At 33.2% G+C, this 24,480-nt stretch overlaps 1 protein-coding gene across 4 annotated transcripts in view; it reads left to right on the forward strand.

Annotated features, from left to right (window-relative positions):
* SLC9B1 (solute carrier family 9 member B1) overlaps positions 1-24,480 on the forward strand; it is a 75,252-nt gene that overhangs the window by 20,198 nt on the left and 30,574 nt on the right. For all 4 annotated transcript variants that reach the window (XM_053217094.1, XM_053217092.1, XM_015082898.3 and 1 more), the window contains 5 exons: positions 792-861; positions 2,910-3,048; positions 17,052-17,222; positions 18,419-18,561; positions 19,888-20,015. In XM_053217094.1, coding sequence (XP_053073069.1) covers positions 793-861; positions 2,910-3,048; positions 17,052-17,222; positions 18,419-18,561; positions 19,888-20,015 — 650 coding nt within the window. In that variant the 5' untranslated portion in view covers position 792. The remainder of the gene's footprint in view (positions 1-791; positions 862-2,909; positions 3,049-17,051; positions 17,223-18,418; positions 18,562-19,887; positions 20,016-24,480) is intronic.

Below are 24,480 nucleotides of genomic sequence, written 5' to 3' on the forward strand. Positions count from 1 at the left end.
CCCCACTGAGCATGAAGCCTGCTTAAGGTTCTCTCTCCACCACTCCTCCAAAATACATACATACATACATACATAAATTAATTTTTTAAAAAAATTAAATAAAATTTATGTGGAAACACAAAGAGACAGAGTCAATCCTACTCTGAAGGAGAACAAAGCTAGAGAGCTTACACCACCAGATAACAATTCCTATTATACAAGTACTAGTGTAGTGTTGGCATAAGGATAGAGAAATAGACTGGTGGAACAGAACAGAATCCAAAAATAAATTCACATATATGTGGTCACCTGATTTACAACAAAGGTGACACTGGAATGCAATGGGTAAAGGATGATCTTTCAAATGGACCACATATAAAGACAGTATGTATCAGTAACTTATAGATGTAAGTATTAATGTAGTTGATCATATTTTAAAAACTTTTGTACTCTCTTCTGACAGGAATGTAACTGAACATAGAGTAAATCAATGGTGGAAATTATTTCAGTGCATAAAATAAAGAACTGAGTTTTCTGATGTATTGCTCTTAAGATATGACCCAACATTATGAACCACTGAGAAGTTTTAAATTTCTGTGTGATAAATAAGTTTTTAAAACTTATGCACATGATTTTGCTTAATAACTTTACAATGAATATTTGGATCTGTCTTAGCTATAAAGGTATTTGACTTGACTGTGATACAACTTTATGATAAAAAATCATTAAAATATTAATCCCACTTAACCATGTTTGTTTCAGATGGATTTATAGTACTTTTTTTTTCAAATTATTTTCCTTTTAAATATTAGCATGTACACCACAGAACCACAAAATGAACATTTGGAGGATAAAAATAACCCATCATCTACAGCTCCTCAGGTGAAAACCTAAAACTATTTTGTAATATAAGACATAAAAATCAATCGGATCTTAGATTTTATTTTTAAAGTTTACTTATTAAGTTTCTATTATATGTCTGGTTAAAAAATGAGAAGTGGTCATTTAAAAATAATTTAAAAGATTTTTTAATCTTTATTTATTTTGGAGAGACAGAGACAGAGTGAAAGCGGAGGAGGGGCAGAGAGAGAGGTAGACACAGAATCTGAAGCAGGCTCCAAGCTCTGAGCTGTCAGCACAGAGCCCGATGTGGGGCTCGAACTCACGGACCGTGAGATCATGACCTGAGACGAAGTTGGACGCTTAACCGACAAAGCCACCCAAGCACCCCTGAAAATAACTAATTTAAATAAGTCCTAAGAAATGAGCAAAATGAACGAAAAGATGGAAAGGGGTGACTAAAGATTATTTGGGGGCTAAAAAAGGCACGATTTAGGAATAATGGAAATATGGTTTATTATTTTTTGCCACGTCTAGGAAAAACTCAGTAATTTAAACTACAAGAGGTAAAGACAAATCTAAATTAACTAAAACACTGTCCTGTATATTTGAAGAGAACCAAGTTTTTATTTTCCCAAGTGTGTAGAGTAAGTAATAGACGTTTTGTTGGTCTAGTTTTACTACATAATAATTGCTCACAATTAGAACTATAAATTATTTACTTTTTAAAAATTGCTTACTTTTTAAAATAGGAAGAGGTTTCTATAGTTCTTAAGGGCTCAAAAAGTCTTCTTTTAAATATATAAAACATTTGTCATTGACTCTAACTATTTTATTTATCTGTAAAGACTTCACCCTGGTCTATATCAATTTATTATACATTCTGAAATAATAAAACTTAAAATAATACGGTCTTACTGTATATGCACTTTCACCCAAACTAATCAAAATTCACCTTTGTGTCTATTCTTGGCCCTTTTGTATAGTGACAGACTTTCCAAAAAGTCTCTATACCAGAACTCCCAACAGATTAATTATGATTAATTTTAAAGAAGTTTGCTATTAAAGAACCACATAATTCATTTACATCAGCTGCTGTGGTGCCTCTGTCTCCCTAGTTACTAAATGTTTCTTTCCTCTTCCCTTCCTTAATCTGTCCATGCCTCTAGCCTTTGTTACCATTTCTAGTGACAGTGCACTCTCTTCATTTGAGTGCAGTGGAGAGAGACACGTCTGCTTACACTATAGGCTCACATCTCTCTCCACTGCACTCAAAGTATTAGCAATACACTTACAGTGTTGGCCTGTTTGTGCACATGCGAATACATGCATACACACACACACACACACACACGCACGCACGCACCATAATGACAGTAAAGCAAATTTGAAGATCTTTATTTTAGGGTTAACTCTATTCTGTTTTGTTTGTTTGTTTGTTTGTTTGTCTTGTTTTGTTTACCTTGGAAGAAGCCTCTTAATATTCTCACAAACTACAGTGTCCTTTTTTTTTTTTTCTAAATCGGCAGTTTCATAGTTAGACTAACCAGCATTTAAAGCCTGGAAGATGTGTCTAAACTCATGAACTACCTAAGGATGTTATCTATAATTAACAGTGGAAGCATGAGCCTTGAATTTCTGAAACCTTGAACTGTTTTTCTCATTTTTTTCCAGTTATATAATTTTTCAAATGAAATGAGTCCAAGTAGAATTATATTTCACCTTCTTTCCAACTCAGTTGTATTTTCATTCTACAAAAGTTTTATGGAATAATCTTTGGAAGTAAGACTGAAGAGGGACACTTTTAATTATTCTGCTTATACTATAGGCTCATTTATCCAGTATGCATAAACCACAAATGAAAATGGCAGGGACAAGTCTATAAAAGCTAAATTAAAGTGCTCTACAAAGTGCACTCCTGTGACATCCCCAAATACCTAATGATATAATGCATGAATATTCTCTTATATGTGTAACTCTCCATGATGACAGTAATAATATGAACTTAATTATGAGATTCGGTGGTTTTGTACATTCATAAAATAGTATGGAAAGTATATGTCTGAAAAGATTTCCTTGTTTTACTTCAGATCCTCAAAGATAGTAGTATTCGTGAACGTGAAGAAACTAAGGAAAGTGTCTTGTCACAAACAGAGGAAACAAAACCACAGAAGGAAAAGAAGTATTCTTGTCCTCCACAAGGAAATGTGAATAAAGTTATTACAAACGGTATGTGAAATAAGAAATGTAAGTGGAGAGAAAATGAGAGGTATATTTGATAAATATTAAAACACAAACCAACAAAGCCACTGCTTAATCTATATAAACCAGATCAAATCGGCTGTATACTTCAGCTCTATTACAAACAGTATGTGGACAAAGAGGAAATATTTCCTTAACTCTGTCAAAAAATAGTAATAATTGCTTAACAGGTATATATTTTAATGTTTTTCATGACTTTTTATGTTAAATCTTGAGGATTAGAAACAGCATTGATTAAAGATTTTTATTTAAAACATACTTTTGGTATTTAATTTTAAGTCAGCTGGAAGGAACATTATACTCCTAGCAATATCAAGGTTCTTAATAAAATTAGGACCCCAATTTTAAAACAACTACTGCCTTGTAAAGAAGTGTATAAAACTTTCTTTCCCATTAAAATTTCAAAGCATCTCATTATCATATAATTTTTATATGATATAAGAATTATAAAAAGTTTATGTAACATAGCAATGTTGAGCATCTTTTCATGTGTCTGTTAGCCACCTAGATGTCTTCTTTGGAGAAGTGTTTATTCATGTCTTCTACCTATATCTGCACTGGATTATTTGTTTTTCGGGTGTTGAGGTTGGTAAGTTCTTTATAGATTTTGGATACTAACCCTTTATCTGCTATGTCATTTGCAAGTATCTTCTTCCATTCTGTGGGTTGTCTTTTAGTTTTGTTGATTATTTCCTTTGCTGTGCAGAAGGTTTTTATCTTGATGAGGTCCCGATAGTTCATTTTTGCTTTTAATTCCCTTACCTTTGGGGATGTGTCGAGTAAGAAATTGCTGCAGCTGAAGTCAAAGAGGTTGTTGCCTGTTTTCTCTTCTAGGATTTTGATGGTTTCCTGTTTCACATTTAGGTCTTTCATCCACTTTGAGTTTATTTTTGTGTATGGTGGAAGAAAGTGGTCCAGTTTCATTCTTTTGCATGTTGCTATCCAGTTCTCCCAGCACCCTTTGCTAGAGAGACTTTTTTCCATTGTATACTCATTCCAGCTTTGTCAAAGATTAGTTGGCCATACATTTGTGGGTCCAATTCTAGGTTCTCCATTCTGTTCCATTGGTGTATGTGTCTGTTTTTGTGCCAATACCATATTGTCTTGATGATTATAGCTTTGTAGTACAGGCTAAAGTTTGAGATTAACATCAGTATTTTTAAAGTTCTGAATCTAAATTTGAACATCTGATAGTATAAGTGATTGGACTCCTTTATAAATATAATTTCTACACATAGATCTTACATGCACATTCCCATGGCCCTATGCCTTATATCATGAGCAGTGTCTATACAGCACTTGTTAGGAGTAGGGTCAGGGGCACTGAGGAGTGGAAAATGTATTGATCACCAAAGATTTTCCATTGAGATTGAGGACTGCAGTTTGCTTAGGAACTAACTTAGGAGTTTTATAAACACCAGTATTGAGACTGCAAACATACATACCTAGATCTGTAACCAGTTTTCCCCTTTGTTTTCTTTAATTTTTGAGTTTTCAAATTTAGAGTAATTTATAGGAAAAGGATCTTCCTCCATGTTTCTATCTTGGGGAGTGTATATTCTTATATTCTCTTTTCCTGTCTCTCTGTCTCTGTCTCTCTGTCTCCATGTCTATCTGTCTGTGTCTTATGTGTGTGTGTGTCTCTTTCTCACTGTCTCCCTCTCTCTCTCTCTCTCTCTCTCTCTCTCTCTCTCACACACACACACACACACACACACACACACCCTACATTCACTAAAGAAACTCTTCAAACATATATATTCTAGATAATATTTTAGATAATAGCATATATTCTAGATAATAGAGATGGAGCTACAGTTTCTCTACAAATCATATTTAATTCACCAATCCCATAGTGTATATAAGTTCAATTAAGTAAGAAATCTAAACTCTCAACCACATGCAAAAGTCAGTCTCATCACTTTTAATCAAGTTTATGTCTTCTACTCAGGTGGTAGCTTGCCTAGTTCCAAAGAAATGGATATTGTATGGAAATAGTTTAGGTTTAGGTTATTACTCCATTTTTGTTTCTTTTAGGTTTACTTTCAATAAAGATATCTTATTTTCAATAATAGGTATTTTATAACTATTTTTATGAAGTTGTTTTGCCTTTAAATAAATGAAAGAAAAGCTTGATTATACATCCAGCTATGATTTTCAAATAATCTTAGGGCCAGAATTTCTCCATTAAAATCTTATCAGTTTTTTGAAGGAAGCAGTCTTGAGAGTTTAGAGCTCAAAAATAATATCCTAGACACTTCCAGTTTCTGGTCCACCATCATCACTCCATCTTACCAACATATAAAAAGCTAAGCAAACTTAAAAATTGACAACTGTTCTTAGCTCTATCAAAGAAGTAAGGTCACAGGGCAAATAACTGTCCGTAAAATTGGAAACAGGAAGTGGATACAGAGAATCATAGCTTATCAGAGTAGAAACCTCAGCAGGAACCAGTGCTAGGATAGGAAAACCAAAATTGTTATTGACAAATTGGCTAGAAACTCAGTGTGGATAAGTTTGAGGGAGGCCAGTCATGGTGTGGGAGACAGACTTTCATGAGTTTTACCTCCAGGAGCCATCTGGCAAGGGGAGGGGGAAAGTAATCATGTGCAGTATGACAGTTTTCTGTTCTTCTTGTATTGTCCCTCAAATAAAATGTTTTGTCAGAACCTAACTTATGAGGATTTTATCAGAGCCAAATTGATCTGTGAAAAGAGAAATAACCAACTCCTGCCCCCTCTAATATAATCTCCACTAGCCATCCTATATAACCTAATGGGGTAGGAAAAAAAAACCTGAGAGGCACTTGTGAGGTTCACAGCCCAGAAGCACAGGCTCACTAAAGACTGGTTAAGAATTCTAAAGAACTCTTTTCCTCCCCTCACAACTTACCACTATATTACTAAAGGCCTTTTTACCTAGGACATCATAATTCACTTTTAAGCAAAAATAGGACAAAAAAAAAAAAACCCACACAACTTGAAGAGACAAAGCATCAGAACTAGACCCAGATATTACAGGGATGTTGGAACTATCAGACTATGATTTTAAAACAACTATGACTAAAATACTCAGGGCTCCAACAGAAAGGTAAACGTGTAAGAACAGACGGGTAATGTAAGCAGAGAGATAGAAGTTCTAAGAACCAAAAAGAAATGCTAGAAATTAAAAACCCTAATGGAAATGTTGGCTTTGATAGATTCATTACTAGACTGTACATAGCTGAAGAAAGAATCTCTGAGCTTGTGGATATGTCAATAGGAACTTCAAAAACTGAAAAGTAAAGAGGAGAAAAATATTGAAAAAAAGAAAATACAAGAACTGTGGGACAACTACAAAAAGAAATGGGAATAGCAAAAGGAGAAGAGAAAAAGCAGAAGAAGAAATATTTGAAGCAAGTTATTGACAATTTCCCCCAAATTAATTTCAGATAGAAAACCACAGATCCAGGAAGCTCAGAGAATTCCAAGCAGGATAAATACCATACACACACACATACACACACACACAAACTATACCTAAGTATATCATATTCAAACTACAGAAAATCAAAGATTAAAAAAATATTGAAAGAAGCCAGAGGGGAAGACAACACCTTACTTATTGAGGAGCAAAGATAAAAATCATGTCTGACTTACCCTCAGAAACAATGCAAGCAAAAAGAGAGTGAAATGAAGTATTTAAAGTGTTAATACAAAAACCAACAAGAACACACCAGACTCTAATTCTGTATCCTAAAAAATCATCATCAAAAGTAAAGGATAAATAAAGACTTTCTTAGACCAACAAAAATTGAGTCAGTAAACCTGCCTTGCAAAATGTTAAAAGAAATTCAGAGAGAAGAAAACGATATAGGTCAGGAACCCAGATCTACATAAAGAAGGAAGGGCATCAGAGAAGGAATAAGTGAAGGTAAAACAAAAATGTTTTTAATATTCTTAAATTATTGAACAGATACCAGTTCACAGTAATAGCAAAAATATATTCACTAATGATAGCTAATGTATAAGTGAAATGAATGAAAGCAATGATACAAGAACAGGAGGAAAGAATCAGGAATATTTTGTTTTTATGAAGTACTTGCACTATCCATGAAGTGGTACAGTATTATTTGAAAGTGGAGTTGGATTAGTGGCAAACTCTAGGGCAACCACTAAAAAGAAAATGAAAAAAATAAATATAACTGATATACTAATAAAGGAAAGAAAATAGAAGTATATAATAAAATGGTTGGGGGCGCCTGGGTGGCTCAGTCGGTTAAGCGTCCGACTTCAGCTCAGGTCATGATCTCACGGTCCGTGAGTTCAAGCCCCACGTTGGGCTCTGTGCTGACAGCCCAGAGCCTGGAGCCTGTTTCCGATTCTGTGTTTCCCTCTCTCTCTCTGACCCTCCCCTGTTCATGCTCTGTCTCTCTCTGTCTCAAAAATAAATAAACGTTTAAAAAAAAATTAAAAAAAATAAAATGGTTAGTTAATGCCACAAAAGGGAAAAAAAGTAGGGAAGACAAAAATAAAAACAAAGAGCAGGGGCAATAAATAGCAAACAGTACAAACATGGTGGATATTAATCTAAGTATATTAATAATAGCTTTAAATGTGAATGGTCTAAATACACCAGTAAAAGACGGATTGTCAGAGTGTATCAAAAGACCAAGATCTATAAGAAGCCACCTTTAAATATAAAGGCACACATAAATTAGACATAAAGGGATGGAGAAGGTATACCATGTAAACACTAATCAAAAGAAAGATGAAATATTAATTTCAGACAGCAGACTTCAGAGTAAGGAATATTATCAGAGATAAAGAAGGGTATTACATAATGATAAAGGGGTCAATTCCCAAGATCATATGATAATCCTTAATGTATATGTGTCTGACAACAGACATGTTGACATGTGTCATGGGGTTAACATGAAGCAAAAACTGGAAGAACTGCAAGAACAAATATATGAATCCACAAATATAGTTAGAAACTTAAACAATCTCTCAGAAATGGACAGATCCAGCAGGCAGAAAATTAATAAGGACATGAACTCAACAATATCATCAATCAACAGGATGTAATGAACAATTATAGACTACTTCATATAATAATAGCATAATACGCGTTATTCTCAAGATGACATGGAACGTTCACTAAGATAGACCACATTCTATCATACACATACAAAAACACTTTAATAAACATACAAGAATAGAAATCACACAATGGATGCCCTCAGACCACAAATGATTTAAAATACAATTCAAAAAAAAAGTAGCTGGAAAATCCTAAAATACTTGGAGATTAAACAATATACTTCTAAATAACACATGGGCCAAAGAAAGAACCTCAAGTAGTATTTTTAAATGTTTGGAACTAAATAAAAATGAAAATACAGCTTATCAAAATTTGTGAGATGCAGTGAAAGTAGTGAAATTAGAGGATAATTTATAACATTGAATGAATATTTTAGAAAAGAATAAAGATCTTAAATCAATCTTCTAAACTTCCACATTAGGAAACCTGAAAAAGGAGCAAATTAAACCCAAAGTAAGCAGAAGAAAAGACATAACAAAAATCAGAGCAGATATCATTGAAACTGAAAACGACAGAGAAAAATCAATGAAATCAAAAGCTGGTTCTTTGATAAGATCAGTAAAATCAGTAAGCCTCTAGCTAGGCTAATTAAAAAAAAAGACACAAATCAATAATATCAGAAATGAAAGAGGAGACATCACTACAGATCCCATTAAAAAGATATTAAAGGAATACTGTGAACAAGTTTTTGCCCACAAATTTGATAGCCAAGAAGAAATTCCTTGAAAAACACAATATGCTAAAATATGCACAAGAAGACATAGACAATCTGAATAGGCATATCCATTAAATAAACTGAGTCAATACTTAATCACCTCCCATAACAAAAAGCACCAGACCTAGATGGCTTCACTGGTGAATCTTATCAAACATTTAAGGAAGAAATTATACCAATTCTCTATACTCTCTTCCTGAAGACAGAAGCAAAGGGATAGGTCTCAGCTCATTCTATGAGGTCAGCATTAGCCTCATACCGAAAGCAAAGACATTACAAGGAAAGAAAAATACAGACCAATATCTCTGATAAACACGGAAGCAAAAATTCTCAACAAAATATTAGTAAATAAAACTTAACAATGTATAAAAATAACTATACATCACAACCATGTGGGATTTACTCTAGATATGCAAGTTTGACTTATATTTGAAAACAAATTCTTGTAATCCATAACACCAGTGGGCTAAAGAAGAAAAAAATCACATAATAACAATAGATGTAGCATAAACATTTGATAAAATCCAACATCCATCATAATAAAAACTCTCAGCAATTTATGAATTGAGGGAAACTTCCTCAACTTGACAAAGAAACATCATTCCCAACTTGATCCATAGATTCAACACAACCCCAATCAAAATCCCAGCAAGTTACTTTGTGAATATGAATAAACTCATTCTGAAGTTTATATAGAGAGGCAAAAGACTGAGTTAAAAGTTGGAGAGCTAATACTACCCAAGTACAAAATTTACTATAGGGGCACCTGGGTGGCTCAGTCGGTTGAGCATCTGACTTCGGCTCAGGTCATGATCTCATGGTCTCAAGCCCCACGTCAGGCTCTGTGCTGACATCTCAGAGCCTGGAGCCTGCTTCAGATTCTGTGTCTCCCTTTCTCTCTGCCCCTCCCCCCTCATTCTCTCTGTCTCTCTCTCTCTCTCTCTCTCTCTGTCTCTCTCTGTCAAAAATAAATAAGCATTACAAGATTTACTATAAACCTACAATAAACAAGAGTGTGTGATGTTGGTGCAAGACCAGACACATATACTAATGGAACAGAATAGAGGGCCCAGAAATAGACCCACATAAAGACAGTCAATTGATCTTTGATAAAGGAGACAAGGCAATGCAATGGAAGAAAGACTCTGATTTTAAAATGGGCAAAAGACTTTTGACACCTCACCAAAGAAGATGACGAATAGGCATATGAAAATATTCTCAGCATCATATGTCTTTAGAAAATTGCAAATTAAGGCAACAATAAGAAACCACTATATACCTATTAGAATGCCCAAATTCCAAAACACTGACACCAAATGCTGGTGAGGATGTAAAGCAACAGGAACTCTCATTTATTGCTAGTAAGAATGCCAATAGTACAGACACTTTGGGTAACAGTTCCACAGTTTCTTACAAAACTAAACATACTCTTACTGTATGCTCCAGCAACCATGCTTCTTGGCAGTATTTACCAAAATGAGGTGAAAATTTATACACACAAAAACCTGCACATAGGTGTTTATAGCAGTTTTGTTCATAATTGCCAATTTTTGTGTGTTAACACTTGCCCTGTTTTTTTCCCCCAAACCTCTCCATCATCTTATAAACTTTTTTTGTTATTGACTGTGCCTTATTGAATTATAATATAGTTAACATACCACAATGTTAACTTAAGGCTTAAATGTGCAGCTCAATGAATTTTGACAAATGTATACAGCTCTGTAACCATCCCTCACATCAAGATAATGTAGGAGAGTCTTGCAGCAGTATGACTTTATTTATTCCTCCTCTGCCCTCTGTGCTAGATTTATATATATGTTCTTTACTTCTACATTCTTATTTTACTTCTGCAATTGTATATATTTTTACTTCTACATTCTTATTTTTGCTTCTACATTTACATATATATATATATTTTTTACTGCTACATTTGCTTTAAAAAAAGCCAAAAGTCTTTTTTTTCATTAAAAAAATTTTCATATTTCTCCACATATTTACATTCTTTGGTTCTCTCCATTTCTTTTTGGCATTCTGGGTTCCCATGTGGAATTCTTTCCCTTCACTCTAAAAAACCTGTAGTTTTTGTTGTTGTTGTTTTGTTTTGTTTTTGTAGTAAAAGTCTTCTAGCATTCTTTTTAGCTTTTATTTGTCTGAAATTGTCTTTTTAAAAGAAATTTTAATAGAGGTATAACAGACATATAACCTTATATTAGTTTCAGGTGCACAATATAATGATTCTATATTTGTGTATATTGCAAAATGATCAAGATCAACATAATAAGTCTAGTGAATATCCATCATCATACATAGAAACGTTTTTTTCTTGTAATGAAAATTTTAAGTTCTACTCTCTTAGCAACTTTCAAATATATAATGCAGTAGCCTTAACTATCGTCACCATGCTGTACGTTATGTCCAACAACTTATTTATTTTATAACTGGGAGTTTGTAACTTTTGACCCCCTTTACCCATTTTGCCAACCCCCCCCTTCTGGCAACCACCAGTTCTCTGTATATGTAAGCTTGGTTTTATGGTTTGTTTGATTTTTGGATGTCATATATAAGTGAGCATGCAGTGTTTGTTTTACTTTGACTTATTTCACTTACATTGATACCTCTAAGGTCCATCCACATTGTCTCAAGTAACTCTTTTTTAAGAGTTTATTTTTAAGTACTCTCTACACCCAACATGGGGCTCAGAGTCACAACCCCAAAATCAGGAGTCGCATGCTCCACTGACTGAACCAGCCAGGCACCCTGGCTATTTTATGACTGAAAAATATTCCGTTATTATATTATATTATATTATATTATATTATATTATATTAATTATATTATATTATGCTATTGAAAATAATGCTACAGTAAATATGAGGGTACATGTATCTTTTGAATTACTGTTTTTATTTTCTTTACTCAGAAGTGGAATTTCTATTTTCCTCTCTTCTTGAGTAAGTTTTGGTAATTTGTATCTTTCTAGGAATTTGTCCATTTTATCTAGTTGTCTAATTTTTTAGCTTGAAATTATTTATAATATTTCTTTAGCATCATTTTAATTTTTGTAAGGTCTAAAGTAATGTTTCCTCTTTAATTCCTGATTTTGGTAATTTGTACCTTCTCTCTTTTTCCTTTGTCAGTCTAGCTAAAGACAATCAATTTTTTTATTTTATTGACTTTCTCTAATGTTTTTCTCTTTTCTATTTAATTGCTTTCCACTTATTTTTTATTTCATACATCCTACTTACTTTTGGTTTGATTTATTTATGTTTTTCTAAGTTGTTAAGGTGGAAGTTTTTATTGTTAACTTTAGATAATTCTTTCTTTCTAATATTTTTTAAAGCTTATACATTTCCGTCTGTGCACAACACATCCCATTAATACTGAAATGCTTTGTTTTCATTAAGATATATTTCTCTTGTTATTACTTCTTTGATTCATGACTACTATTTGCATGGTATATCTTTTTCATCTTTTTATATTCAGCTTATCTGTTTCATACAAAGTATCTTTTTTATAGAAACCATATGGTTGGATCTTGCTTTTTTTAAAAAAAATCCAGTATGACAGTCTTCCTTTTGAATTTAAACCATTCAAGTTTAACATAAATACTGATATGGTTGTGTTTATGCCTGCCGTTTTGTTCCTTGTTTTCTATAAGTGTCATGTCTTTTGTTTTTCTGTTCATGCTTCTTTTGTGCTAACGAAGTATTGTTAGAGCACTATTTAAATTTCTCTATTGACTTCTTAGCTGTGTTTTAGAGGTTTTAGTTTTAGTGGTTTCTCTGGGAATTCTAATAATCATCTCCAACACTTAATTCCTGTGTTATATAGCAGCTTTGAGCCAATAGACCTCTATATGCCATAAACTCAACAATATTTTGTTATTCTTACTGCTCTTAATAATCTTAGTTTTTTTAAATGAAGAGGTGAAATGAGAATATATTTATAATCTTTTATACTTAGGTATTTATTTACCATATCTAGTATACTTTATTGCTTCTTATTGGTCCAAATTACCATCTTGTGTCATTTCCTTTCAACTTAAAGCATTTTCTTTAGTATTTCATTAGGGGTGAATTTTTCTATTTTCATCTGTCTGAGAATGTCTTTATTTCAACTTTACTTTGAAGAATAGGTGTTTGTTTATTTGTTTTTTAGAGAGAGAGTGCACACACAGAGGCTGGGGGTAATGGAGGGGTGAGAGAAAGAAAGAGAGAGAGAGAGAGAGAGAGAGAGAGAGAGAGGATCTCAAGCAGGCTCCATGCCCAATGCAGAGCCCAGCACAGGGCTCAGTCTCACAACTGTGAGCTGAAATCAAGAATCAGACACTTAACCACCTGAGCCATGCAGGCACTCCTGAAGAATGGTTTTACTAGATATTGAATTCTTAATTGACAGGTTTTTTTCTACATTTTTGAAATGTCACCCCACTGCCTTTGGGCCTTTATTTTTTCTGATGAAAATGCTGCTGTTAGTTGCATTATTGTTGCCCTGTACATAATGAGTCATTTTCTTACTACTTCCAAGATTTTCTTTTGTATTTTGTTGTCAGAAATTTGATGATGGTGATGATGTCTCTAGGTGTGGATCTTTTGTGCTTATTCTATTTGGGATTTGTTGGGCTTCTTAATCTATAAGTTAATGTTTTTTATTAACTTTGAGAGATTTTCAGACATTATATTTTCAAGTATTTTTCTGCCCCTTTATGTCTTTGTCTTCTCTTCCTGGGACTTCTTTTATGCATATGTTAGTACTCTTGGTGGTATCCTATAGGTGTCTGAGGCTCTGTTCATTTTTCTTTATTCTTTTTTTCCTTGCTTGTCAGATTGATTAATATCTATTGATCTATATTCAAGGTCACTGATATTTTCTTTCACAAGATCAAATATGCTGTTGAGCCTCTCTAGTCAGCTTTTCATTTCAAGTCTTATACATTTCATTTCCAGATTTTCATTTTTAAATAAATTTTATCTCTTTATTGATATTCCCTATTAATTGACACATTGTCCTATTTTCATTATTTGAATACATTTGAATACATTGAATACATTATTTGAATACATTGAATAATAGCTGTTTTGAAAACTTTGGAAATCTAGCACCTGGACTTATTCATTCAGTCTCTATTGACTGCTTTTTTGTCCTGAATGTGGGTTGTATTTTCCCATTTCTTTCCATATCTAGTAAGTTTGGGCTGAAAATTAAACATTTTAGTTACACATATGGCAACTTTGAATTCAATTTTATTTTTTTAAGGTTTTCATTATTGTTGTTTGGGTAATTTGCATGTACTTAAACTGTGGAATCATTCTGTGCCATGGTTTTGCAGCACCTGGTGTCTTACTTTTTGTTTATTTGTTTTTAGCCTATCTTCCTAGGGGTTTCTAATTTGTCTGCATAGCTTAAGAGTCACCTAATGATTTGGGGGAGACATTGTGTTTAAGCCAGTTAGGCTTCCACCCTCTGCCAAGTGATCCTATAAGTGGGTTGAAGAATGCATTCAAAATTGCTGCTGGTAGTCAAATCTCACATCAGTTTTTACTTTTTGCCATACTCTCAGGAGTCTTCTCTGTGGTTGCATACACATACATCCAATCAGCCACGCATATGTGGAGAACTTACCTCAACCTTTCTGTGATTCTGTCATATCCAGCATCTCCCAGTTAAATTTTCACCATATCTGCCACTCACCTCAACTTGAGCTGCAACCTCAAACTGGCACCACAGCATATTTCCTCTGCCTATTCTGAAACCAATCTGCCACTTCTACCCAGCAAAGTCATGGGTTTTCTCCCTCCACTCCATATCTATCCCACCTCCCCTCACAACAAAGTGGCTGGTTTTTAAGCTAGCTCCATGATGGTAAAACTACAGTGTTTCCTAAATGAAGTAAGTGGGGAAATGAGGGGAGGAATGATAGCAGTCCCAGGCAGGAAGGCCTCAGACTTTAACCAGTCCTACCTAAAACCCTAGCATCTTTTTTTTTTTTAATAAATGTTTCTCAATTTGGTAACTGTCATTAGTCAGTTTTCAGGATCCTACAATTATTGGTTTGTTGTTGTTGTTGTTATTGTTGTTTATAGCTTTACATGGAGGGATTTTTTTGTTGAGATAAATTGCCTATCTCTTCAGGTCATCATTATTGACAACCCCTTCCCCACTTACTTTTATATACCCTGATTAGCCATTTTGATTAGTAATGTGTTCTAAAATTGGTTAGACTAACCTACATGTTTGCAAATTTCTTTCTACATCTTTCTTTTTGTTCTTATGTCCTTATTCCTAAAACATATCTTTCAATAGTTTTTGTTTTCAGTGAAAATGGATTATGTTCTTAGATATATATTAACTTGACAATATCTTTAATTTGTTTTTTGTTTGAATGATAGTTTAACTGGCTACAGAATTCAATATTGAATATTTTATCTCTGCACTTTGAAGACTTTATTATTGTCCATGTTCCATTATTGCTATTGAGAATTGAGAATCTGCTCCAATGTTTATTTTTTTATGATTATCTTTCTCTCTCTGGATTCTTTAAGACCTTATTTTTGTCTTTGGTGGTCTGTGGTTTCTCAACATTATGTCTAAGTATCTATTTTAATTTAATCCTAAAATAATTTAATCATTTTGCTTCCTGTGTCCAAATCATTGGGAATTACTTCTTATTTTATAAATTTTTATCTTAAATTCAGATTCAGTGGGGTTTATACTGTTTGGAATCCGGAGTGTCTATTGGGGATATTTTGAACTAGAATCTACTAATTGCTCAAGGCCTAGTTCCATGGGCAGATACTTTTTATGCTGTGTTTAGGATTTGGGGATTCCCAAACCAAGCAAATCATGTAAATTTGAGACTTAGCCTTAAGTTAGTTGAGGCCTAATTTTATATATGAATTCCCAGAGGTGATTTTGCCAACTAGAGACCAGCTAAGACAAACAAACTGCCCTGTCTTTTCCCTTTGTCAGTAGAATAGTATCTTCTGGTCCATGTAGTAAGAGTTTAGTCCTTCAAGTGTTCCAGTTTTGTGGATGGCAACAGTCAGAGCAGAGGAACAAGAATCTTAGTTCTAACTTTTTGCCTTGAGTTTATCAAAATCCTCCTCTTCTATCCTGCCAGTTTTATGGAGCCAAAAAGGGGTCACAGCTAAAAAATACACTTAAGTTGTTCTAAGTATTAAGAATTATGATTTATAGTAAAATATGTTAAATGTTTAATATGCAGGTGGCAATTTACAGTGTAATCATTTGTCCTTTGCAGAAACTTATGGATTCCCTGGTGAGTAGGGCCTTTCCTGAGAATCTAGTTGCCAGAAAGAAGATATCTACTAACTTATCCTTCTCACACTATTTACCTGTACTTCCTACATATAACCTAAGATACATTATATTCTCCCAAAGACCAAGTTCACGTTTTTCTAGCCATTAAATCCCTTTAATAATTTATGCCAAATATCAACTGAAGTACCCTTCCAGCACAAAGATTTATTCTGGTCCTGTTTTAAAAAGTTGGCACTCTACCACTGTGATCTACTATAAATTTGAGAATTCTTATCACAACCAATTATCTTTTTATTCATGATGCAAAGGCTACTCTAAAATATAAAATGAAGTAAAGCTCATCATATTGCCATGGAATTTTTTAAATGTCATACATTGTGAGAAATGTTTAGCACTTTAAAGGACTCACATATACTTCTTTTTTTTTTTTAATTTTTATTTTTAGAAAGAGAGAGAGACTGAGCATGTATGAGCAGGAGAGGGCCAGAAGGAGAGAGAGAGAAAGAGAAAGACACAGAGAGAGAACCTTAAGCAAGCTCCATGCTCAGTGTAGAGCCTGATGCACGGCTTGATCCCATGACCCTGGGATAATGACCTGAGCCAAAATCAAGAGTCAGATGCTCTACTGACTCAGCCACCCAGGAACCCCTTAAAATATTTTTTAAAATACTAATACTTTGTTAAAAACTTGTGCCATAAATTGACAGGGACTTTGGAATATATGTTAAACAGATATTTCTTCAACCATACTAGCAAGCAACATTAGTCTATGTTATGTATCATTATATAGGCCTGGCTATTAATATGATATTTGATAAAATAGAATCATCTTTTGTATGTATATATCTATGTCTATGTAGATATATAGATATATGCTTTTTTTGTATTTCAGGAGTTGCACTTTTTATGTTATGGTGTGTAGCCTGGTCATTCTCAGGCCCCGAAGTTCTCCCTGGTGGAAATTTATTTGGACTATTAATTATTTTTTATGGTGCCATGATTGGGGGGAAAATTTTGGAACTCATTAGAATACCTTCAGTGCCTCAACTTCCACCTCTTCTTGGTAAGTGTACAGTTAGCTCTTATTTCTTTGTTTTTGCTGTATGCAAATTATGAACATACTGTAGTCAGAATACGTATAATATAGAAATATTTCAATGTAATATGATCTTTATAGCTTCTTTTTATATTTACTATATATGTGTGGATATAGCTCATTTATAGAAGTATTTATTCTCTTTGTATACAAGCACACAGATATTTTTTCTGAAATATTTTTGAAACAATTTAAATATACTCAATATATGATTCCTGTTGCTTTAACATTTTAAAATTAATTTTAAATATATTATAGAAAATGAAACATTTGGAAAAGACTGAATTTTTCTGTAGATAACCTAACTCAAATACAATGATAAGATTCAAATACTGTAGTGACTAGGGCACCAGAAAGTTTTATGGTTTAAGCTGTTTGGGCATCTCCACTATGTATATTCATGGATGCGTCATCTGCCTAACCAGTATTACATCCTCTTTCTTCATTACCATTATTATATAACTCTCCATTTGGACAGAGGAAAATTAGTGGAAGAACTTCTATCAGTGGTGTCTCATATCTTCTAAGTATTCAATACACCCAAATATTCCGTACACTGTGAGTAGAGATAATTGCTCCATCATATTGCTAATACCCTTTCTATGTCCACAACACCCTTTTAGTACCTGCTAAGTATTCACTGAATCTTTTTTTTTTCTCTCCAAAACTTCTACTCTTACCCTAGCTTAGGCTATTTGTTTTCCACGTCTTCCATGGACTTTGGCAGAGCCTTTTAATTGTTCTCTCCTGTAGTTTTATGTCTATCTTACTCATCAAAACCATCACATAGAAAATACAAGATGCACTATGTCTCTCCCTCCTAAAACTTTTCCTATGGTACATTACTCTGGAAAAGCAAGCGGTGGGAATGGAGCCTGCAGGGGGGTTAGCTTTATATTATCTGGCCTCTCCCGCCCATTCTCTCACTCAGTCCTTGCCCTTTTTTTGTTTAACAACACTGAATTACCTGTTTTAGCCCTTTGAGATATGTCATTTCTTATCTCCAGCCCTTTACTTATGCTGCCTTCTCTACTTGTATGTAATCTGTCCTTCACCAAAGTAATGATGTAGTGTGTTTAGAGAAGGGAAATTAAACATTTCTCTTTTCTAACTTAGAAAAATGAACTGAATCAGACATGTTTTCTTTTCTTTTTTTTTTAAAGGGATGTTACTGGCAGGTTTTACCATCAGGAATGTTCCATTCCTCAGTGATTACATCCATATTAATAACACATGGTCTTCAACTTTAAGAAACACTGCCCTTACCGTTATCCTAATACAAGCTGGGCTTGGACTCGATCCACAGGTAGATTTGCAACTATATCTTGAATAAAGATATTTTAAATATTAGAGGCTGGTAGAAAAGAAAAAGAGGCAAAATTTTTGTTATAGCTGCTCCAAGTGAAGTCTGTAAGCAAAACTAAGATAAAGAACAAAGATTTTGCAGAAATATTGGCATCTTATAATTTCTACTTCTGGTCATCATTATTACTGATATGAAGAGAAATCAGTGTGATGTAAGATCTCTATTAGAAATCATCTTTAATTATTTTCATAGAGATAAATTTGCCTTGTACAGCATTTGTTTTGTTTGGGACCTGTGGCTTTTCTATGGATAACTATTTACTTTTCAGTTAATAGTAAACTTGTGGTGCTTGGATGGCTCAGTTGGTTAAGTGTCTGACTCCTGATTTTGGCTCAGGTCATGATCTCACAGTTCATGAGATTCAGCCCCACATCGGCACAGAGCCCGCTTGGGATTCCCTCTCTGACTCTCCCTCTTTCCTTGCCCCTACCTTGTTCTCTCTCTCTCAAAAATAAATTAATAAACTTTAAAAAATAAATAAAGGGTAAGGTCCACTCCTAAAAGGTTTTTACTTTTGTTTTGTTTTTCAAAGAGATTAAGAATTTCAGTAACATTTTTATTTAATGACTTTATTCCCCCACAGATGTATGTTCCTGATTATCTGTGCATTATTGTAGAAGCTAATCTTTTAAAAGATCACAATCTAGGAATCATAAATCTATTTGGGTTTTAAAAAGGTGACTCTTCATGAATAAATATAACAGCTACTGAAACAACAAATGTATGAGTTTAGTGAAAATGTCTCAAAAGCATAAAGACAGTGACAATTTATTATAAGCTCCAGTAGAAAATTTGAACCAATGAGAAAATTCTAAAGTTCTCCTTTTTAGTGAATTATGCTGTTTTTAAGTGATTTTTCTCTTTTGGCACATTTATATTTTCTATTATAATTATTAAATTAACCAAACAGGTCATTTCTAAAAGTTAACTGATGGAAATAAACCTATAGGTCATACTTTTATTATACTCTTTATAAGAAAGATTAAGGAAGGTAGAAATAGTTATTTAATTACAGAGAAATGGGTGTTTTGAAATAATTTAGATACAACAGTATTTTATAAAATGTGAAGTACTTTATATATAACCCAATCTGTGATGACATAAAATGAGCTGTATTAACATTTCAAGCCCAGTGAGACAATCTGGAAGATTTAGCTTAATAAAAACTAATTACTTAAAAAAAAAAAAACTGTCTCAAAATTTACTTAAGTAACTTTCTTGTTCACCATTGTAAGTTGTCTAAATGTGACTATTTTTATATTTCAGGCTTTGAAGCATTTGAAGAGAGTTTGTTTAAGATTGGCTCTAGGTCCATGCCTCATAGAGGCATGTTCAACTGCTGTTATTTCCCACTTCCTTATGAATTTTCCCTGGCAATGGGGATTTCTTTTGGGGTAACTTTTTCTCATTTTTCTCTATGAAAATATTCGGTTAAGAATGCTTGGTTTGAAATTATCAAAATATTCAGAATATTATATAGACAAGCTTCTCATTAAACTTCTTTTCACAGTGGGGGTACCTGGATGACTCAGTTTAGCATCCCACTCTTGACTTTCGCTCAGGTCATGATCTTACAGTTTGAGTTCAAGCCCCACATCGAGCACCTTGCTCACAGCATGGAGTCTGCTTGGTATTCTCTCTCTGCCCTTTCCCACCTCATGTTCTCTCTCTCTCTCTCTCTCTCTCAAAATAAATGAATAAATAAACTTAAAAAAAAGTCATTTGGGGTACCTCAATGGCTCAGTTGGTTAAGGGTCCGACTCTTGATTTTGGCTCAGGTCATGATCTCATGGTTTGTGAATTCAAGCCCCACATCGGGCTCCCTGCTATTAGTTCGGAGCCCCCTTGGGATCCTCTGCCACCCTCCTCTCTGCCCCTCCCCTGCTCATGTGCTGTCTCTCTCAAATATAAATAAACATTAAAAAAAATTCTTTTCACACTGGTAGAAAACCTTGGAAATGTGTTGGTCAGAAGCAGAGCCATATCCTAAATCTACCATATCCTTAGCAAACATGCAGTCCCTGAATGTTTAGTGCAAGATAATTCATCAATTTACTCCTTCTCTCCTATATCGTTTTCCATTTCTATGTTTTAACCCATCCAGTGGCCTCTTCCTTATAAATTGTATGTATATATTATATACATATATATGAGATTTTATATATAGATATTATAACCAAAACACTCTTTCCCTGTACCCAATGTCCCATCTATTTTTACCCACTATCCATTTTCTCTTCATGTCCAAATTCCTCAAAACAATAGTCCATAATCACTCTCTCTAGATGCTCAACCCCTTTTCATTTTTCAATATATTTACCTTTTGCCTCCATTTGAATGTAAAGTTCACCCATTATATACTTACTGCCAAATCCAATGGATTTTTTAAAATTTCTTTTTTATTATAAAAGTAATACCCAAATGCATTTTACTTTTGAAAAATTAAACTTTACAGATAAAACTAAGAAGTCTTTTAACCATGCCTTCAAATCCTAGTGCCCATACCCGTACCCAAAGTAACAATTTTTATGAGTTTTATGTTATTATTCCATAGATCTTTAAAAATAACAGTCCAGACTTCTAAAGAATATATATTATATATATGTAATATATATATAATATATATTTATATGAAAATAGATAAAATAATATTCTGTTTTTCCAAGGATTTATCTACTGTATACATATATAATATATAAATAATATCAAAGAGTGTATCACTATGTTTGTGATTTTCTCTCTTTTACTCAACAGTATTCTTGAGATTTATACACTTAGAAATATGTAGCTCATTTGTTTAATTGTTGTATAGTGTTATATTGTGTGATAATACCAGATTTTACTTACAGTGTTCCAACAAATAGCATTTTGTTTGTCTCACTTTGCATAAATGTGAGTTTTCCTAGAATAGTTACCTAAGTTATGCGCATTTTCAGTTTTGATGGATACTATCAAAGTGCCTTTAACACGTACCAATTTGCCCTATCACCAGCAGGGTATGAAAATGGCTGTTATTCTTTCAAATCTTTGCAAATTATAATATCAAGTCTTGATATTATCAAACTTTATGATATCTTCCAATCTGGTGAACAAAAATTGATTATTTCTTTGTTGTTTTAATATGCATGTATGTGATTATTAATGAGCTTCAGTATTTTTATATGAGCCTGTTCAGACCTTTTTCTATTTTTCTGTTGAGTTATTCTTTTCTTTCTTATTGATTATATCAATGCTTTGGTACAAGTATTGCAAATACATGTCCTAACATACCACTAGATATTTAACTTTGCTTATGATGACTTTTTTTTTTAATCTAAAAAGGGTATTTTATTATTTCCAACAGATAGAAGAGCAAATACATAAAACCATTCCTTGACCTTGAAAATCAAAAAGAAAAACCAGGGCGTGGGGAGGAAGAATATAGCTGCTTTTGATATAACAAAGGGCTTTTTTATGTAATCAAATTGATCAATACTTCTGTTTCTGTTTAATGCCTTTCTATGTGTCATTCAAAAGATCCTTTTTACCCATATATTTATGGTCATAAATATATTCTTCTATATATTATTATTATTACTTTTAAGTACATTTTAAAAAATTCTTTTAAAACAGTAGAGTTTATTATGTGTGGGGATCTAGCTACATTCTTTTTCCACATGAATAGGTTGTTGCCTCAGCACCATTTATGGAAAAGTTCTTTTTTTCCCCCTTGATTTGAAATGTTGATTTTGTCATGTAACAAACCCCAGAGATTTGTGTTTTTTTATAATTTTTTTAATGTTTATTTTTTTGAGAGAGAGAGGACAAGAGTGTGAGCTGGGGAGGGGCGGAGAGAGAGGGAGACACAGAATCTGAAGCAGGCTCCAGGCTCTGAGCTGACAGCACAGAACTGCAAGATTGTGACCTAAGCCTAAGTGGGACACTTAACCAACTGAGACACCCAGACACCACAGAGATTTGTTTTTATACTTGTGTTCTGTTTTTCTTCCAATCCATTTTGTCTATTTCTATGTCATTATTACATGGTTTTAACTATCTTGCCTTTACTAAAACAGTATCTTCATTTTTACATCGACTTGGTTTTTCATTCTAAGCTCTTATTCTCCCAAATGAATTTTAGAATCAACTAGTCAAGTTCAATGAAGAATCCTGAGAATATTTTAATTGGCATAGCAATGAATTAATAAATTAATTTGGAGGAGAGATGACACATTTATAATATTGAAGAGTTTTTATCCATAAATATGACATATCTCTCCATTATTTAGGTATTATATTAAGTTCTATGTTTATAATTTTTAGAGAGATCTGGGTCTATCTTCATAGTTTTGTTCTCAGGTGTTTTATGTTTTTTATTGATGTTATTAATAGATTTTTCATAACATTTTCGAATTAGTTTTTGCAGATGTATAAGAAAACTACTGATTTTTAAAAATACATTTTATTGAGGTATAGTTCACATAGAATAAGCACTCATTTTTAGTGAACATCTCAATGAGTTTTTTTATAATGAGTTTTATAATGTAATTATATAGTATGTACTCTTATTTCTGGTTTCATATGGTCAGCAAGTTGTTTTTGAGATACATCCATATTATTCATTCCATTTTATTGCAGAGTATTATTTCATTGTATGAAATATACCACCAATTTTATTCATTCACTTGTTGATGGATATTTAGATTGTTTCCAATTTAGTTGTTACAAACAAAGCTGCTATGAACTTTTGCATTCAAGTCTTCGTGAAGACATTTGTTTTCATTTGTTAGAGAAATGCCTAAGAGTAGATTTGTTAGATCATATGGTAAGACATTATTTAATTTTATTTTAAAAATGGGGTGCCTAGCTGGCTCAGTCAGTAGAGCATGCTACTCTTGATCTCAGGGTTGTGAATTTGAGCCCATGTTGAGTGTAAAGATTACTTAAAAATAAGTAAATAAATAAACAGTGCCAAAAATTTTCTGAAGTATTGTAGTATTTTACATTCCCACCAATAATGTATAAAATTCTAGGCCATCCACATCCTCTCCTATACTTCATAGTGTCTCCTTAATTGAACATTTTTTAGTTGTATGTGTAGTGGTACAAAGTTATAGTTTTAGGCAAGGGAAACAGAAGCAAAAATAAACAATTGGGACTTCATCAAGATAAAAAAGCTTCTGCACAGCAAAGGAAACAATCAACAAAACTAAAAGGCAACCTTTGGAATGGCAGAATATATTTGCAAATGACATATCTGATAAAGGGTTTGTATCCAAAATATATAAAGAACATATAAAACTCAACACCCAAAAAACAAATAATCACAGAAGACATGAATAGAGTTTTTCCAAAAATGGCTAGAAGACCAATGAAAAGATGCTTACTATCACTCATCATCAGAGAAATACAAATCAAAACAAAAGTGAGTTATCACCTCACACCCATCAGAATGGCTAAAATCAACAACACAAGAAACAATAGGTGTTGGCAAGGATACAAAGAAAAAAGAATCCTCATGCACTGTTAGTGGGAATGAAAACTGGTACAACTACTGTGGAAAACAGTATGGGGCACACACACACATACACATATACAATGGAATATGAGCCATAAAAAAAATGAAATCTTGCCATGTGCAATGACATGGATGGAGCTAGAGAGTATTAATGTTAAGTGAAATAAGTCAGAGAAAAACAGATACCATATGATTTCACTCATGTGGAATTTAAAAAACAAAACACGTGAACATGGGGGGAAAAAAAGAAACCATAAAACAGACTGTTAACTATAGAGAACAAACTGAGGATTGATGAAGGGGGAGTAGGTATGGGGGTGGGTTAAATGCATGATGGGTTATGGAGGGTGTACTGGTAGTGA

This window comes from Acinonyx jubatus, chromosome B1, assembly GCF_027475565.1.
Source record: "Acinonyx jubatus isolate Ajub_Pintada_27869175 chromosome B1, VMU_Ajub_asm_v1.0, whole genome shotgun sequence".
NCBI classification, from domain to species: Eukaryota; Metazoa; Chordata; class Mammalia; order Carnivora; family Felidae; genus Acinonyx; species Acinonyx jubatus.